Source organism: Pristiophorus japonicus, chromosome 7 (assembly GCF_044704955.1).
Source record: "Pristiophorus japonicus isolate sPriJap1 chromosome 7, sPriJap1.hap1, whole genome shotgun sequence".
Classification (NCBI taxonomy): Eukaryota; Metazoa; Chordata; class Chondrichthyes; family Pristiophoridae; genus Pristiophorus; species Pristiophorus japonicus.
The window spans coordinates 4,698,535-4,717,677 of record NC_091983.1 but is presented as its reverse complement, the minus strand read 5'-3'; the positions used below and the strand labels follow the sequence as shown (position 1 = coordinate 4,717,677).

Sequence of the window (19,143 nt, the reverse complement as noted above, 5' to 3'; positions counted from 1 at the left end):
CTTGTGGGGTCAATTCTACACAGACTGTTCACCCAATGTAACTTCTGAATTCCTCAGTCACACAGATTGATCCAGTCTCTTACTGAGGGTTGTGAGATTATGAGATTGTGGGGCATTGGAAGAGGACACTGAGTGGAGCAGGTTGAGGACACAGAGCGCAGTGGGATGAGAATTCTGAAGGAAGTGGCATGAGGAGACTGAGGGCAGTGGCATTAGGAATCTGATGGAAGTGTGCCACAGAGATGGGGGGAGTGAGTCAGGTGGATGGGATGAATTGACAGGTGAATAAAATGTAGAGTCTGAGTGTAAAGGGATGTGGTGTCTGAATGGAATGTGTAGCAGTGCTTCAATGGAGGAAGATGTAGTGACTGAGGTGAATATGATTGAAAGATTCTGGATTATACAAATACCAATGTCTGACATTCGGTGGGCTCCAATACCATCCTGATGACCTGTTATGGGGTTCTCCAATCTTCACACTCACATGACTTTGTTAATTTATTACATACAAAGAGGCATCAACAACTCAGGGGCCCGAGGAACAATTGGTCAAGAATTCGCTGACCTTTCATCCACTAACTCAGTGGGATGTGCAGCTTCAGGTATCTGCCTTGTAGTGTCCATATTAAACAAACGATTTACCCAGTGCAACTGCTGAAATCCTCAGTACCGAAGACTCATCAAGTCTCTTAGTGAATGGAGTGAGGTGATGAGTCCGAGAGAATTGGAATGAGGAGACTGAGGGCAGTGAGATGATGTGTCTGAGGGAATTGGGATGAGGAGACTGATGGGAGTGTGTTGAAGAGATGGAGCGGAGTGAGAAGCGGAGAAAGAGGGAAGTGGGATGAGGTGACTGAGGGAAGTGGGTGGAGGGGACTGAGAAGAGTAGAATAAGGAGAGTGAGATTATTGGGATGAGGAGTCTGAAGGGTGTGGGTTGAGAAGACAGAGTGGAGTGTGATGTAGTTACTGAGAGAATGAGTTGTGGTGTCTGACTGGAATGTGCAGCAGTGTGTGAGTGAACGGGGATGTAATGTCTGAGGGGAATGGGTTTGTAAGATTCTGGGTTATATAAAGAGCAGTGCCTGACATTATCCGGGTTCCAGTACTAACCTGGTGACCTGTTCTGTTGTTTAGTTTTGAATGCTACACATTCCACTCAGAAACCACATTCCTTTACACTCAGACTCTCCATTCTGTTCACCTGTCATTTCATCCCAGACCCCTGACTCACTCCCTCCATCTCTGTGGCACACTGCCATCAGATTCCTAATGCCACTGCCCTCAATCTCCTCATGCCACTCCCTTCAGACTCCTCACCCCACTGCAATCTACCATAACTCTCTTCCTTTATTACAGAAACAAAAATGTATTTAGCTCCGGGGCCTGAGCAACAATCCGCAAACCATTCATCCACTTTCCCAGTGGGGTCTCCAACCTCAGATATCTGATTTGTGGAATCCATTCAACACAGACTGTTCACACAATATAACTGCAGAAATCATTAGTTCCAGAGATACATCAAGTCTCTTGTGGAGGAGTGTGGTATCATGAATTTAAAGGGAGTGGGATGAAGAGATTGAGGGGAGTGGGATGAAGAGATTGAGGGGAGTGGGATGAAGAGATTGAGGGAAGAGGGATTAGAAGTATGAGCAGTGGGTTAAATAAATCGAGGGAAAGTGTCAGGCATCGGGGATGAAGTGACAGAGTTGAATCTGATGCAGTGTCTCAGTGGAATCAGTTGTGGTGTCTAACTGCAATGTGCAGCAGTGTCTCCGGGAACGGGGATGTAATGACTGAGGGGAATGGGTTTGTAAGATTCTGGGTTATATAAAGAGCAGTGCCTGACATTATTCGTGCTCTAGTATTTACCTAATTACCTGTTCTGCTGGTCTCACTCTTCAATCTACCATAACTCTCAGTCTTTATTAGAGAGACTAATACATACCCAACTCCGGGGCCCGAGGAACAATCTGCGAACCATTCATCCACTTTGCCAGCTGGATCTGCAACCTCCGGTATCTGAATTGTGGAAACCATGCTACACAGACTGTTCACACAATGTAATTGCAGACATCCTTATTTCCAGAGATGCATCCAGTCTCTTACTGAGTAGTGTGAGATCAGGAATTTAAAGGGATTGGGATGGGGTGACTGAGGGGAATGAGATGAAGTTTCTGAGGAGAGTGGGATGGAGAGACTGAGCGGAGTGGGATGAGGAATCTGAGGGAAGTGTGCTCAATAGATCGATGGAGTGCGTGAGGCATCGGGGATGAAGTGACAGAGGTGAATGTGATTTAGTATCTGAGTGGAGTGAGTTGTGCTGCCTGACTGGAATGTTCACTTTCTGAGGGAAGGGGGATATAGTGACTGAGCCATATTTTTAATTGATTTAAGTTGACAGTCAGTAGTTAATTTGTTTCTTTGTCGGTTTTAGTGCCCCTTTAATAAGGGAGCACTTGATTTATGATTCCAAATAAAATAGTTGTAGTGACTGAGGGGAATGGGATTGGAAGGTTCTGGATTATATAAAGAGCAGTGCCTGATATTACCCGGCCTCTAATACGAACCTGTTGTTCTCCACTCTGCACTCTACCATGACAATCTTCCTTTATTACAGAACAAGTTACATACCCAACTCAGGGGCCTGAGGAACAATCTTCCCCGGAATCCACCAGCCATTCGTACACTGTCCCAGCGGGGTCTGTAGCCACAGGTATTTGCCTTGTGCCGTCATTTCTACAGAGATTGTTCTCCCAAAGTAACTTCTGAAATCCTCAGTCCTGGAGATTCATCAATTTGTTACTGCGTTGATTGGGGGTGATGAGTCTGAGGTGAGTGGGATGAGGAGACTGAGGTGAGTGGGATGAGGAGACTGAGGTGAGTGGGATGAGGAGACTGAGTGGTGTGGGATATAGTTGCTGAGTGGAATGATTTGTGGTGTCTGACTGGAATGTGCAGCAGTGTGTGAGGGAAGGGGGATGTAATGACCGAGGGGAATGGGATTGGAGGATTCTGGGTTATATCAAGAGCAGTGCCTGATATTATCCAGGCTCTGGTACTGACATGGTGACCTGTTCTGTTGTTCTCCACTCTTCAATCTACCATAACTCTCTTCTGTTATTACAGAGACTAATACATACCCAACTCAAGGACCTGATGAACAATTGACTCCTGAATATGATAACCATTCACCCACTATCCCAGCGGGATCAGCAGCTGCAGGTATCTGCCTTGTGGAGACCATTCCACACACATTGTTCACCCAGTGCAGCTGCTGAAATCCTCAGTCCTGGAGATTCATCAATCTCTTACTACGTTGATTGGGATGATGAGTCCGAGGGAATTGGTATGAGGAGACTGAGGGGAGTGGGATGATGTGCCAGAGGGAATTGGGATGAGGAGACTAAGTGGAGTGGGATGATGTGTCTGAGGGAGATTGGATGAGGAGACCGATGGGTGCAGGTTGAGGAGACTGAGGTGAGTGTGAAGAGTAGACTGCTGGGAGTGGGATGAGGAGACTGAGAGGTGTGGGATGAGGAGACTGAGAGGTGTGGGATGAGGAGACTGAGAGGTGTGGGATGAGGAGACGGAGAGGTGTGGGATGAGGAGACGGAGAGGTGTGGGATGAGGAGACGGAGAGGTGTGGGATGAGGAGACGGAGAGGTGTGGGATGAGGAGACGGAGAGGTGTGGGATGAGGAGACGGAGAGGTGTGGGATGAGGAGACGGAGAGGTGTGGGATGAGGAGACGGAGAGGTGTGGGATGAGGAGACGGAGAGGTGTGGGATGAGGAGACGGAGAGGTGTGGGATGAGGAGACGGAGAGGTGTGGGATGAGGAGACGGAGAGGTGTGGGATGAGGAGACGGAGAGGTGTGGGATGAGGAGACGGAGAGGTGTGGGATGAGGAGACGGAGAGGTGTGGGATGAGGAGACGGAGAGGTGTGGGATGAGGAGACGGAGAGGTGTGGGATGAGGAGACGGAGAGGTGTGGGATGAGGAGACGGAGAGGTGTGGGATGAGGAGACGGAGAGGTGTGGGATGAGGAGACGGAGAGGTGTGGGATGAGGAGACGGAGAGGTGTGGGATGAGGAGACGGAGAGGTGTGGGATGAGGAGACGGAGAGGTGTGGGATGAGGAGACGGAGAGGTGTGGGATGAGGAGACGGAGAGGTGTGGGATATAGTTGCTGAGTGGAATGAGTTGTGGTGACTGACTGTAATGTGCAGCAGTGTCTGAGGAAGGGGGATGCAGTGTCTGAGGGGAATGTGATTGTAAGATTCTGGGTTATATAAAGTGCAGTGCCTTCATTATCCATGCTCCAGTACTAACCTGAAGACCTGTCCTGTTGTTTTCCACTCTTCAAGCTACCATAACTCTCTTCCTTTACTACAGAGACAAATACGTACTCAACTCGGGGGCATGAGGAACAATCCACTAAGCATTCATCCACTATCCCAGCGGGAACTGCAACCTCAGGTATCTGAATTATGGAGTCTATTCTACACAGACTGTTCAAACAATGTAACTGCAGAAATCCTTAGTTCCAGAGATACATCCAGTCTCTTACTGAGGAGTATGGGATCAGGAGTTTAAAGGGATTCGAATGGGGCGACTGAGGGGAGTGAGATGAAGTTTCCGATGTGAGTGGGATGAAGAGACTTAGGGGAGTGGGATGTTGATATTGTGGGCAGTGGGATTAGGAATCTGAGCGTAGTGGGCTAAATAGTCCGAGGGAGAGCGTGAGGCATCGGGGATGAAGTGACCGAGGTGAATGTGATGTAGTGTCTGAGTGGAATGAGTTCTGGTGCCTGACTGAAATGTGCTGCAGTTTCTGAGGGAAGTGGGATGTAGTGACTGAGGCAAACTTTGAATTGGTTTAAGTTTACAGTAAAAAGTTAAATTGTTTGTTGTTTTACTGCCCCCTTTAATAAGGGAGCACTTGTTTTATGATTCCAAATAAAATAGTTGTAGTGACTGAGGGGAATGGGATTGGAAGGTTCTCGATTATATAAAGAACAGTGCCTGATATTACCAGGCCTCTAATATGAACCTGATGATCTGTTATGTTGTTCTCCACTCTGCACTCTACCATGACACTCTTCCTTTATTACAGAACAAGTTACATACCCAACTCAGGGGCCTGAGGAACAATCTTCCCCGGAATCCACCAGCCATTCGTACACTACCCCAGCGGGGTCTGTAGCCTCAGGTATTTGCCTTGTGCCGTCATTTCTACAGAGATTGTTCACCCAGTGCAACTGCTGAAATCCTCAGTCCTGGAGATTCATCAATCTGTTACTACATTGATTGGGGTGATGAGTCTGAGGGAATTGGGACGAGGAGACTGAGGGGAGTGGGACGAGGAGACTGAGGGGAGTGGGATGAGGAGACTGAGGTGAGTGGGATATAGTTGCTGAGTGGAATGAGTTGTGGTGACTGACTGTAATGTGCAGCAGTGTCTGAGGGAAGGGGGCTGCAGTGTCTGAGGGGACAATAGGATTGTAAGATTCTGGGTTATATAAATTGCAGTGCGTTCATTATCCATGCTCCAGTACTAACCTGAAGACCTGTCCTGTTGTTTTCCGCTCTACAAGCTATCATAAACTCTCTTTCTTTACTACAGAGACAAATACGTACTCAACCTGCAAAACAGATACACTGCTTTGGGTACTGTTGAGGGGGTTGACTCATCAGGGGAGGGCAGCAGCAGCCAAGTTCATGGCACCCTGGCTAGCTCTGTTGCACAGGAGGGCAGAAAAAAGAGTGGGAGAGCGATAGTGATAGGGGATTCAATTGTAAAGGGAATAGATACGCGTTTCTGCGGCCGCAACCGAGACTCCAGGATGGTATGTTGCCTCCCTGGTGCAAGGGTCAAGGATGTCTCGGAGCGGGTGCAGGACATTCTAAAAAGGGAGGGAGATCAGCCAGTTGTCGTGGTGCACATTGGTACCAACGACATAGGTAAAAAAAGGGATGAGGTCCTACGAAACGAATTTAAGGAGCTAGGAGCTAAATTAAAAAGTAGGACCTCAAAAGTAGTAATCTCGGGATTGCTACCAGTGCCACGTGCTAGTCAGAGTAGGAATCGCAGGATAGCGCAGATGAATACGTGGCTTGAGCAGTGGTGCAGCAGGGAGGGATTCAAATTCCTGGGGCATTGGAACCGGTTCTGGGGGAGGTGGGACCAGTACAAACCGGACTGTTTGCACCTGGGCAGGACCGGAACCAATGTCCTAGGGGGAGTGTTTGCTAATGCTGTTGGGGAGGAGTTAAACTAATATGGCAGGGGGATGGGAACCAATGCAGGGAGACAGAGGGAAATAAAAAGGAGGCAAAAGCAAAAGACAGAAAGGAGATGAGGAAAAGTGGAGGGCAGAGAAACTCAAGGCAAAGAACAAAAAGGGCCACTGTACAGCAAAATTCTAAAAGGACAAAGGGTGTTTAATAAAACAAGCCTGAAGGCTTTGTGTCTTAATGCAAGGAGTATCCACAATAAGGTGGATGAATTAACTGTGCAAATAGATGTTAACAAATATGATGTGATTGGGATTACGGAGACGTGGCTCCAGGATGATCAGGGCTGGGAACTCAACATCCAGGGGTATTCAACATTCAGGAAAGATAGAATAAAAGAAAAATGAGGTGGGGTAGCATTGCTGGTTAAGGAGCAAATTAAGGCAATAGTTCGGAAGGACATTAGCTTGGATGATGTGGAATCTATATGGGTAGAGCTGCAGAATGTCAAAGGGCAAAAAACGTTAGTGGGAGTTGTGTACAGACCTCCAAACAGTAGTAGTGATGTTGGGGAGGGCATCAAACATGAAATTAGGGGTGCGTGCAATAAAGGTGCAGCAGTTATAATGGGTGACTTTAATATGCACATAGATTGGGTTAACCAAACTGGAAGCAATACGGTGGAGGAGGATTTCCTGGAGTGCATAAGGGATGGTTTTTTAGACCAATATGTCAAGGAACCAACTAGGGGGGAGGCCATCTTAGACTGGGTGTTGTGTAATGAGAGAGGATTAATTAGCAATCTCGTTGTGCGAGGCCCCTTGGGGAAGAGTGACCATAATATGGTGGAATTCTGCATTAGGATGAAGAATGAAACAGTTAATTCAGAGACCGTGGTCCAGAACTTAAAGAAGGGTAACTTTGAAGGTATGAGGCGTGAATTGGCTAGGATAGATTGGCGAATGATACTTAAGGGGTTGACAGTGAATGGGCAATGGCAGACATTTAGAGACCGCATGGATGAACTACAACAATTGTACATTCCTGTCTGACGTAAAAATAAAAAAGGGAAGGTGGCTCAACCGTGGCTATCAAGGGAAATCAGGGATAATATTAAAGCCAAGGAAGTGGCATACAAATTGGCCAGAAATAGCAGCGAACCCGGGGACTGGGAGAAATTTAGAACTCAGCAGAGGAGGACAAAGGGTTTGATTAGGGCAGGGAAAGTGGAGTACGAGAAGAAGCTTGCAGGGAACATTAAGACGGACTGCAAAAGTTTCTATAGATATGTAAAGAGAAAAAGGTTAGTAAAGACAAACGTAGGTCCCCTGCAGTCAGAATCAGTGGAAGTCATAATGGGGAACAAAGAAATGGCGGACCAATTGAACAAGTACTTTGGTTCGGTATTAACTGAGGAGGACACAAACAACCTTCCGGATATAAAAGGGGTCGGAGGGTCTAGTAAGGAGGAGGAACTGAGGGAAATCCTTATTAGTCGGGAAATTGTGTTGGGAAAATTGATGGGATTGAAGGCCGATAAATCCCCAGGGCCTGATGGACTGCATCCCAGAGTACTTAAGAAGGTGGCCTTAGAAATAGTGGATGCATTGACAGTCATTTTCCAACATTCCATTGACTCTGGATCAGTTCCTATGGAGTGGAGGGTAGCCAATGTAACCCCACTTTTTAAAAAAGGAGGGAGAGAGAAAACAGAAGATTATCGACCTGTCAGCCTGACATCGGTAGTGGGTAAAATGATGGAATCAATTACTAAGGATGTCATAGCAGTGCATTTGGAAAGAGGTGATATGATAGGTCCAAGTCAGCGTGGATTTGTGAAAGGGAAATCATGCTTGACAAATCTTCTGGAATTTTTTGAGGATGTTTCCAGTAGAGTGGACAAGGGAGAACCAGTTGATGTGGTATATTTGGACTTTCAGAAGGCTTTCGACAAGGTCCCACACAAGAGATTAATGTGCAAAGTTAAAGCACATGGGATTGGGGGTAGTGTGCTGACGTGGATTGAGAACTGGTTGTCAGACAGGAAGCAAAGAGTAGCAGTAAATGGGGACTTTTCAGAATGGCAGGCAGTGACTAGTGGGGTACCGCAAGGTTCTGTGCTGGGGCCCCAGCTGTTTACACTGTACATTAATGATTTAGACGAGGGGATTAAATGTAGTGTCTCCAAATTTGCGGATGACACTATGAGGCTGCAGAGCGACTTGGATAGGTTAGGTGAGTGGGCAAATGCATGGCAGATGAAGTGTAATGTGGATAACTGTGAGGTTATCCACTTTGGTGGTAAAAACAGAGAGACAGACTATTATCTGAATGGTGACAGATTAGGAAAAGGGGAGGTGCAAAGAGACCTGGGTGTCATGGTACATCAGTCATTGAAGGTTGGCATGCAGGTACAGCAGGCGGTTAAGAAAGCAAATGGCATGTTGGCCTTCATAGCGAGGGGATTTGAGTACAGGGGCAGGGAGGTGTTGCTACAGTTGTACAGGGCCTTGGTGAGGCCACAGCTGGAGTATTGTGTCCAGTTTTGGTCTCCTAACCTGAGGAAGGACATTCTTGCTATAGAGGGAGTGCAGCGAATGTTCACCAGACTGATTCCCGGGGTGGCGGGACTGACCTTTCAAGAAAGACTGGATCAACTGGGCTTGTATTCACTGGAGTTCAGAAGAATGAGAGGGGACCTCATAGAAACGTTTAAAATTCTGACGGGTTTAGACAGGTTAGATGCAGGAAGAATGTTCCCAATGTTGGGGAAGTCCAGAATCAGGGGACACAGTCTAAGGATAAGGGGTAAGCCATTTAGGACCGAGATGAGGAGGAATTTCTTCACCCAGAGAGCGGTGAACCTGTGGAATTCTCTACCACAGAAAGTTGTTGAGGCCAATTCACTAAATATATTCAAAAAGGAGTTCGATGAAGTCCTTGCTACTAGGGGGAATCAAGGGGTATGGTGAGAAAGCAGAAATGGATTTCTGAAGTTGCATGTTCAGCCATGAACTCATTGAATGGTGGTGCAGGCTAGAAGGGCCGAATGGCCTACTCCTGCACCTATTTTCTATGTTTCTAACTCAGGGGCATGAGGAACAATCCACTAAGCATTCATCCACTATCCCAGTGGGAACTGCAACCTCAGGTATCTGAATTATGGAGTCTATTCTACACAGACTGTTCAAACAATGTAACTGCAGAAATCCTTAGTTCCAGAGATACATCCAGTCTCTTACTGAGGAGTATGGGACCAGGAGTTTAAAGGGATTCGAATGGGGCGACTGAGGGGAGTGAGATGAAGTTTCCGATGTGAGTGGGATGAAGAGACTTCGGGGAGTGGGATGTTGATATTGTGGGCAGTGGGATTAGGAATCTGAGCGTAGTGGGCTAAATAGTCCGAGGGAGAGCGTGAGGCATCGGGGATGAAGTGACCGAGGTGAATGTGATGTAGTGTCTGAGTGGAATGAGTTCTGGTGCCTGACTGGACTGTGCTGCAGTTTCTGAGGGAAGTGGGATGTAGTGACTGAGGCAAACTTTGAATTGGTTTAAGCTTACAGTAAAAAGTTAAATTGTTTCTTTGTCGGTTTTAGTGCCCCCTTTAATAAGGGAGCACTTGTTTTATAATTCCAAATAAAATAGTTGTAGTGACTGAGGGGAATGGGATTGGAAGGTTCTGGATTATATAAAGAGCAGTGCCTGATATTACCCGGCCTCTAATACGAACCGGATGATATGTTCTGCTGTTCTCCACTCTGCACTCTACCATGACAATCTTCCTTTATTACAGAACCAGTTACATACCCAACTCAGGGCCCTGAGGAACAATCTTCCCCGGAATCCACCAGCCATTCGTACACTACCCCAGCGGGGTCTGTAGCCTCAGGTATTTGCCTTGTGCGGTCATTTCTACAGAGATTGTTCTCCCAAAGTAACTTCTGAATTCCTCAGTCACAGAGATTGATCCAGTCTCGTACTGAGGGGAGTGAGATGACGAGATTGTGGGGCATTGGAGGAGGAGACTGAATGGAGTAGGGTGAGGAGACTGAGCATAGTGGAATGCGGAGGATGAAGGGAGTGGCATGAGGAGACTGAGGGCAGTGGGGTTACAAATCTGAGGGAAGTGGGCCAGAGAGTTTGGGGGAGTGAGTCTGGGTTCTGGGTTGAAGTGACAGTGGTGAATGGAATATAGTGTCTGAGTGGAATGGGATGTGGTGTCTGAGTGGAATGGGATGTGGTGCCTGAGTGGAATGGGATGTGGTGCCTGAGTGGAATGGGATGTGGTGCCTGAGTGGAATCTGCAGCAGTGTCTGAGGGGAGGAGATTTAGTTACTAAGATGAATAGGATAGAAAGATTCTGGGTTATATAAATACTAGTGTCTAACATTCATGGAGCTCTTGTACCACCATGATAACTTGTTATGGGATTCTCCACTCCGAACTCTGGCATGCCCCAGTTCCTTTATTAAATTCAAAGAGACATCAACAAGTCAGGAGCCCGAGGAACAATCGACTCGGGTATCCGCTGACCATTCATCCACTATCCCGGCGGGAACTGCAGCCTCAGGTATCCGCCTTTGGGGACCATTCTCGGCAGACTGCTCACAAAATATAACTCCTGAAATCCTCATCCCAGACATTTTTCCAGTCTTTTACTGAGGGAATGGGAAGAGTAGAGACTGGGGCGTGGGATGAGGAGATGGCTGGGAATGAGATGAGGTGATGGAGGAGACTGAGGTGCATGGAATATGTAAAATGCGGTTAGTGCGATGAGGAGTAAAGGGGACTTGGAGGTGTACACTGAGGGGGTGGGATGATGAGACTGTGGGGCTCTGGGATGAGGAGACAGAGGGGAGTGGGATGTAGTGTCTGAGTGGAATGAGTTCTGGTGCCTGACTGAAATGTGCTGCAGTTTCTGAGGGAAGTGGGATGTAGTGACTGAGGCAAATTTTGAATTGGTTTAAGTTTACAGTAAAAAGTTAAATTGTTTCTTTGTCGGTTTTAGTGCCCCCTTTAATAAGGGAGCACTTGTTTTATGAACCTAATAAAATAGTTGTAGTGACTGAGGGGAATGGGATTGGAAGGTTCTGGATTATATAAAGAGCAGTGCCTGATATTAGCCGGCCTCTAATACGAACCTGATGATATGTTCTGCTGTTCTCCACTCTGCACTCTACCATGACACTCTTCCTTTATTACAGAACCAGTTACATACCCAACTCAGGGGCCTGAGGAACAATCTTCCCCGGAATCCACCAGCCATTCGTACACTACCCCAGCGGGGTCTGTAGCCTCAGGTATTTGCCTTGTGCCGTCATTTCTACAGAGATTGTTCTCCCAGTGCAACTGCTGAAATCCTCAGTCCTGGAGATTCATCAATCTGTTACTACATTGATTGGGGTGATGAGTCTGAGGGAATTGGGATGAGGAGACTGAGGGGAGTGGGATGATGTGCCAGAGGGAATTGGGATGAGGAGTCTACGTGCAGTGGGATGATGTGGCTGAGGGAGTTTGGATGAGGAGACCGATGGGTGCAGGTTGAGGAGACTGAGGTGAGTGGGATGAGGAGACCGATGGGTGCAGGTTGAGGAGACTGAGGTGAGTGGGATGAGGTGACTGAGGGCTGTGGCTGAGGAGACTGAGGTGCATGGAATATGTAAAATGCGGTTAGTGGGATGAGGAGTAAAGGGGACTTGGAGGTGTACACTGAGGGGGTGGGATGAGGAGACTGTGGGGCTCTGGAATGAGGAGACAGAGGGGAGTGGGATGAGGAATCTGATTGTAGTGGGCTCAAGAGACTGAGGGAGTGTGTGAGGCATCTGGGAATAAATGATAGAGGTGAATGAGATGTAGCGGTTCAGTGGAATGATTTGTGGTGTCTGACTGGAATGTGCAGCAGTGTGTGAGGGAAGGGGGATGGAGTGACCGAGGGGAATGGGATTGGAGGATTCTGGGTTCTATAAAGAGCAGTGCCTGATATTATCCAGGCTCTGGTACTGACATGGTGACCTGTTCTGTTGTTCTCCACTCTTCAATCTACCATAACTCTCTTCCTTTACTACAGAGACAAATACATACCCAACTCAAGGACCTGATGAACAATTGACTCCTGAATATGATAACCATTCACCCACTATCCCAGCGGGATCAGCAGCTGCAGGTATCTGCCTTGTGGAGACCATTCCACACACATTGTTCACCCAGTGCAGCTGCTGAAATCCTCAGTCCTGGAGATTCATCAATCTCTTACTACGTTGATTGGGATGATGAGTCCGAGGGAATTGGTATGAGGAGACTGAGGGGAGTGGGATGATGTGCCAGAGGGAATTGGGATGAGGAGACTAAGTGGAGTGGGATGATGTGTCTGAGGGAGATTGGATGAGGAGACCGATGGGTGCAGGTTGTGGGATGAGGAGACTGAGAGGTGTGGGATGAGGAGACTGAGAGGTGTGGGATGAGGAGACTGAGAGGTGTGGGATGAGGAGACTGAGAGGTGTGGGATGAGGAGACTGAGAGGTGTGGGATGAGGAGACTGAGAGGTGTGGGATGAGGAGACTGAGAGGTGTGGGATGAGGAGACTGAGAGGTGTGGGATGAGGAGACTGAGAGGTGTGGGATGAGGAGACTGAGAGGTGTGGGATGAGGAGACTGAGAGGTGTGGGATGAGGAGACTGAGAGGTGTGGGATGAGGAGACTGAGAGGTGTGGGATGAGGAGACTGAGAGGTGTGGGATGAGGAGACTGAGAGGTGTGGGATGAGGAGACTGAGAGGTGTGGGATGAGGAGACTGAGAGGTGTGGGATGAGGAGACTGAGAGGTGTGGGATGAGGAGACTGAGAGGTGTGGGATGAGGAGACTGAGAGGTGTGGGATGAGGAGACTGAGAGGTGTGGGATGAGGAGACTGAGAGGTGTGGGATGAGGAGACTGAGAGGTGTGGGATGAGGAGACTGAGAGGTGTGGGATGAGGAGACTGAGAGGTGTGGGATGAGGAGACTGAGAGGTGTGGGATGAGGAGACTGAGAGGTGTGGGATGAGGAGACTGAGAGGTGTGGGATGAGGAGACTGAGAGGTGTGGGATGAGGAGACTGAGAGGTGTGGGATGAGGAGACTGAGAGGTGTGGGATGAGGAGACTGAGAGGTGTGGGATGAGGAGACTGAGAGGTGTGGGATGAGGAGACTGAGAGGTGTGGGATGAGGAGACTGAGAGGTGTGGGATGAGGAGACTGAGAGGTGTGGGATGAGGAGACTGAGAGGTGTGGGATGAGGAGACTGAGAGGTGTGGGATGAGGAGACTGAGAGGTGTGGGATGAGGAGACTGAGAGGTGTGGGATGAGGAGACTGAGAGGTGTGGGATGAGGAGACTGAGAGGTGTGGGATGAGGAGACTGAGAGGTGTGGGATGAGGAGACTGAGAGGTGTGGGATGAGGAGACTGAGAGGTGTGGGATGAGGAGACTGAGAGGTGTGGGATGAGGAGACTGAGAGGTGTGGGATGAGGAGACTGAGAGGTGTGGGATGAGGAGACTGAGAGGTGTGGGATGAGGAGACTGAGAGGTGTGGGATGTAGTTGCTGAGTGGTGTGGGATGTAGTTGCTGAGTGGAATGAGTTGTGGTGACTGACTGTAATGTGCAGCGGTGACTGACTGTAATGTGCAGCAGTGTCTGAGGAAGGGGGATGCAGTGTCTGAGGGGAATGTGATTGTAAGATTCTGGGTTATATAAAGTGCAGTGCCTTCATTATCCATGCTCCAGTACTAACCTGAAGACCTGTCCTGTTGTTTTCCACTCTTCAAGCTACCATAACTCTCTTCCTTTACTACAGAGACAAATACGTACTCAACTCGGGGGCATGAGGAACAATCCACTAAGCATTCATCCACTATCCCAGCGGGAACTGCAACCTCAGGTATCTGAATTATGGAGCCTATTCTACACAGACTGTTCAAACAATGTAACTGCAGAAATCTTTAGTTCCAGAGATACATCCAGTCTCTTACTGAGGAGTATGGGATCAGGAGTTTAAAGGGATTCGAATGGGGCGACAGAGGGGAGTGAGATGAAGTTTCCGATGTGAGTGGGATGAAGAGACTTAGGGGAGTGGGATGTTGATATTGTGGGCAGTGGGATTAGGAATCTGAGCGTAGTGGGCTAAATAGTCCGAGGGAGAGCGTGAGGCATCGGGGATGAAGTGACCGAGGTGAATGTGATGTAGTGTCTGAGTGGAATGAGTTCTGGTGCCTGACTGGAATGTGCTGCAATTTCTGAGGGAAGTGGGATGTAGTGACTGAGGCAAATTTTGAATTGGTTTAAGTTTACAGTAAAAAGTTAAATTGTTTGTCGTTTTACTGCCCCCTTTAATAAGGGAGCACTTGTTTTATGATTCCAAATAAAATAGTTGTAGTGACTGAGGGGAATGGGATTGGAAGGTTCTGGATTATATAAAGAGCAGTGCCTGATATTAGCCGGCCTCTAATATGAACCTGATGATATGTTCTGTTGTTCTCCACTCTGTACTCTACCATGACACTCTTCCTTTATTACAGAACCAGTTACATACCCAACTCAGGGGCCTGAGGAACAATCTTCCCCGGAATCCACCAGCCATTCGTACACTACCCCAGCGGGGTCTGTAGCCTCAGGTATTTGCCTTGTGCCGTCATTTCTACAGAGATTGTTCACCCAAAGTAACTTCTGAAATCCTCAGTCCTGGAGATTCATCAATCTGTTACTACATTGATTGGGGTGATGAGTCTGAGGGAATTGGGATGAGGAGACTGAGGGGAGTGGGATGATGTGTCTGAGGGAGTTTGGATGAGGAGTCCGATGGGGGCAGGTTGAGGAGACTGAGGTGAGTGGGACGAGGAGACTGAGAGGTGAGTGGGACGAGGAGACTGAGAGGTGAGTGGGATGAGGAGACTGAGGTGAGTAGGGTATAGTTGCTGAGTGGAATGAGTTGTGGTGACTGACTGTAATGTGCAGCAGTGTCTGAGGGAAGGGGGCTGCAGTTTCTGAGGGGAAAATAGGATTGGAAGATTCTGGGTTATCTAAATTGCAGTGCGTTCATTATCCATGCTCCAGTACTAACCTGAAGACCTGTCCTGTTGTTTTCCGCTCTACAAGCTACCATAAACTCTCTTTCTTTACTACAGAGACAAATACGTACTCAACCTGCAAAACAGATACACTGCTTTGGGTACTGTTGAGGGGGTTGACTCATCAGGGGAGGGCAGCAGCAGCCAAGTTCATGGCACCCTGGCTAGCTCTGTTGCACAGGAGGGCAGAAAAAAGAGTGGGAGAGCGATAGTGATGGGGGATTCAATTGTAAAGGGAATAGATAGGCGTTTCTGCGGCCGCAACCGAGAATCCAGGATGGTATGTTGCCTCCCTGGTGCAAGGGTCAAGGATGTCTCGGAGCGGGTGCAGGACATTCTAAAAAGGGAGGGAGATCAGCCAGTTGTCGTGGTGCACATTGGTACCAACGACATAGGTAAAAAAAGGGATGAGGTCCTACGAAACGAATTTAAGGAGCTAGGAGCTAAATTAAAAAGTAGGACCTCAAATGTAGTAATCTCGGGATTGCTACCAGTGCCACGTGCTAGTCAGAGTAGGAATCGCAGGATAGCGCAGATGAATACGTGGCTTGAGCAGTGGTGCAGCAGGGAGGGATTCAAATTCCTGGGGCATTGGAACCGGTTCTGGGGGAGGTGGGACCAGTACAAACCGGACTGTTTGCACCTGGGCAGGACCGGAACCAATGTCCTAGGGGGAGTGTTTGCTAATGCTGTTGGGGAGGAGTTAAACTAATATGGCAGGGGGATGGGAACCAATGCAGGGAGACAGAGGGAAATAAAAAGGAGGCAAAAGCAAAAGACAGAAAGGAGATGAGGAAAAGTGGAGGGCAGAGAAACTCAAGGCAAAGAACAAAAAGGGCCACTGTACAGCAAAATTCTAAAAGGACAAAGGGTGTTTTTAATAAAACAAGCCTGAAGGCTTTGTGTCTTAATGCAAGGAGTATCCACAATAAGGTGGATGAATTAACTGTGCAAATAGATGTTAACAAATATGATGTGATTGGGATTACGGAGACGTGGCTCCAGGATGATCAGGGCTGGGAACTCAACATCCAGGGGTATTCAACATTCAGGAAAGATAGAATAAAAGAAAAATGAGGTGGGGTAGCATTGCTGGTTAAGGAGCAAATTAAGGCAATAGTTCGGAAGGACATTAGCTTGGATGATGTGGAATCTATATGGGTAGAGCTGCAGAATGTCAAAGGGCAAAAAACGTTAGTGGGAGTTGTGTACAGACCTCCAAACAGTAGTAGTGATGTTGGGGAGGGCATCAAACATGAAATTAGGGGTGCGTGCAATAAAGGTGCAGCAGTTATAATGGGTGACTTTAATATGCACATAGATTGGGTTAACCAAACTGGAAGCAATACGGTGGAGGAGGATTTCCTGGAGTGCATAAGGGATGGTTTTTTAGACCAATATGTCAAGGAACCAACTAGGGGGGAGGCCATCTTAGACTGGGTGTTGTGTAATGAGAGAGGATTAATTAGCAATCTCGTTGTGCGAGGCCCCTTGGGGAAGAGTGACCATAATATGGTGGAATTCTGCATTAGGATGAAGAATGAAACAGTTAATTCAGAGACCGTGGTCCAGAACTTAAAGAAGGGTAACTTTGAAGGTATGAGGCGTGAATTGGCTAGGATAGATTGGCGAATGATACTTAAGGGGTTGACAGTGAATGGGCAATGGCAGACATTTAGAGACCGCATGGATGAACTACAACAATTGTACATTCCTGTCTGACGTAAAATTAAAAAAGGGAAGGTGGCTCAACCGTGGCTATCAAGGGAAATCAGGGATAATATTAAAGCCAAGGAAGTGGCATACAAATTGGCCAGAAATAGCAGCGAACCCGGGGACTGGGAGAAATTTAGAACTCAGCAGAGGAGGACAAAGGGTTTGATTAGGGCAGGGAAAGTGGAGTACGAGAAGAAGCTTGCAGGGAACATTAAGACGGACTGCAAAAGTTTCTATAGATATGTAAAGAGAAAAAGGTTAGTAAAGACAAACGTAGGTCCCCTGCAGTCAGAATCAGGGGAAGTCATAACGGGGAACAAAGAAATGGCGGACCAATTGAACAAGTACTTTGGTTCGGTATTAACTGAGGAGGACACAAACAACCTTCCGGATATAAAAGGGGTCGGAGGGTCTAGTAAGGAGGAGGAACTGAGGGAAATCCTTATTAGTCGGGAAATTGTGTTGGGAAAATTGATGGGATTGAAGGCCGATAAATCCCCAGGGCCTGATGGACTGCATCCCAGAGTACTTAAGAAGGTGGCCTTAGAAATAGTGGATGCATTGACAGTCATTTTCCAACATTCCATTGACTCTGGATCAGTTCCTATGGAGTGGAGGGTAGCCAATGTAACCCCACTTTTTAAAAAAGGAGGGAGAGAGAAAACAGAAGATTATCGACCTGTCAGCCTGACATCGGTAGTGGGTAAAATGATGGAATCAATTACTAAGGATGTCATAGCAGTGCATTTGGAAAGAGGTGATATGATAGGTCCAAGTCAGCGTGGATTTGTGAAAGGGAAATCATGCTTGACAAATCTTCTGGAATTTTTTGAGGATGTTTCCAGTAGAGTGGACAAGGGAGAACCAGTTGATGTGGTATATTTGGACTTTCAGAAGGCTTTCGACAAGGTCCCACACAAGAGATTAATGTGCAAAGTTAAAGCACATGGGATTGGGGGTAGTGTGCTGACGTGGATTGAGAACTGGTTGTCAGACAGGAAGCAAAGAGTAGCAGTAAATGGGGACTTTTCAGAATGGCAGGCAGTGACTAGTGGGGTACCGCAAGGTTCTGTGCTGGGGCCCCAGCTGTTTACACTGTACATTAATGATTTAGACGAGGGGATTAAATGTAGTGTCTCCAAATTTGCGGATGACACTATGAGGCTGCAGAGCGACTTGGATAGGTTAGGTGAGTGGGCAAATGCATGGCAGATGAAGTGTAATGTGGATAACTGTGAGGTTATCCACTTTGGTGGTAAAAACAGAGAGACAGACTATTATCTGAATGGTGACAGATTAGGAAAAGGGGAGGTGCAAAGAGACCTGGGTGTCATGGTACATCAGTCATTGAAGGTTGGCATGCAGGTACAGCAGGCGGTTAAGAAAGCAAATGGCATGTTGGCCTTCATAGCGAGGGGATTTGAGTACAGGGGCAGGGAGGTGTTGCTACAGTTGTACAGGGCCTTGGTGAGGCCACAGCTGGAGTATTGTGTCCAGTTTTGGTCTCCTAACCTGAGGAAGGACATTCTTGCTATAGAGGGAGTGCAGCGAATGTTCACCAGACTGATTCCCGGGGTGGCGGGACTGACCTTTCAAGAAAGACTGGATCAACTGGGCTTGTATTCACTGGAGTTCAGAAGAATGAGAGGGGACCTCATAGAAACGTTTAAAATTCTGACGGGTTTAGACAGGTTAGATGCAGGAAGAATGTTCCCAATGTTGGGGAAGTCCAGAACCAGGGGACACAGTCTAAGGATAAGGGGTAAGCCATTTAGGATCGAGATGAGGAGGAATTTCTTCACCCAGAGAGCGGTGAACCTGTGGAATTCTCTACCACAGAAAGTTGTTGAGGCCAATTCACTAAATATATTCAAAAAGGAGTTCGATGAAGTCCTTGCTACTAGGGGGAATCAAGGGGTATGGTGAGAAAGCAGAAATGGATTTCTGAAGTTGCATGTTCAGCCATGAACTCATTGAATGGTGGTGCAGGCTAGAAGGGCCGAATGGCCTACTCCTGCACCTATTTTCTATGTTTCTAACTCAGGGGCATGAGGAACAATCCACTAAGCATTCATCCACTATCCCAGTGGGAACTGCAAC

At 47.6% G+C, this 19,143-nt stretch overlaps 1 protein-coding gene across 18 annotated transcripts in view; it reads left to right on the top strand.

Moving 5' to 3' along the window:
* The window catches only part of LOC139267034 (mucin-22-like), a 120,809-nt gene that overhangs the window by 65,146 nt on the left and 36,520 nt on the right, over positions 1–19,143 (top strand). For 13 of the 18 annotated variants that reach the window (XM_070884712.1, XM_070884699.1, XM_070884714.1 and 10 more), the window contains 9 exons: positions 2,620–2,715; positions 3,129–3,224; positions 4,394–4,477; positions 5,115–5,210; positions 10,029–10,124; positions 11,440–11,535; positions 12,303–12,398; positions 14,058–14,141; positions 14,779–14,874. In XM_070884712.1, coding sequence (XP_070740813.1) covers positions 2,620–2,715; positions 3,129–3,224; positions 4,394–4,477; positions 5,115–5,210; positions 10,029–10,124; positions 11,440–11,535; positions 12,303–12,398; positions 14,058–14,141; positions 14,779–14,874 — 840 coding nt within the window. The remainder of the gene's footprint in view (positions 1–2,619; positions 2,716–3,128; positions 3,225–4,393; positions 4,478–5,114; positions 5,211–10,028; positions 10,125–11,439; positions 11,536–12,302; positions 12,399–14,057; positions 14,142–14,778; positions 14,875–19,143) is intronic. The other 5 variants (XM_070884703.1, XM_070884702.1, XM_070884701.1 and 2 more) reach the window with 5 other exon arrangements.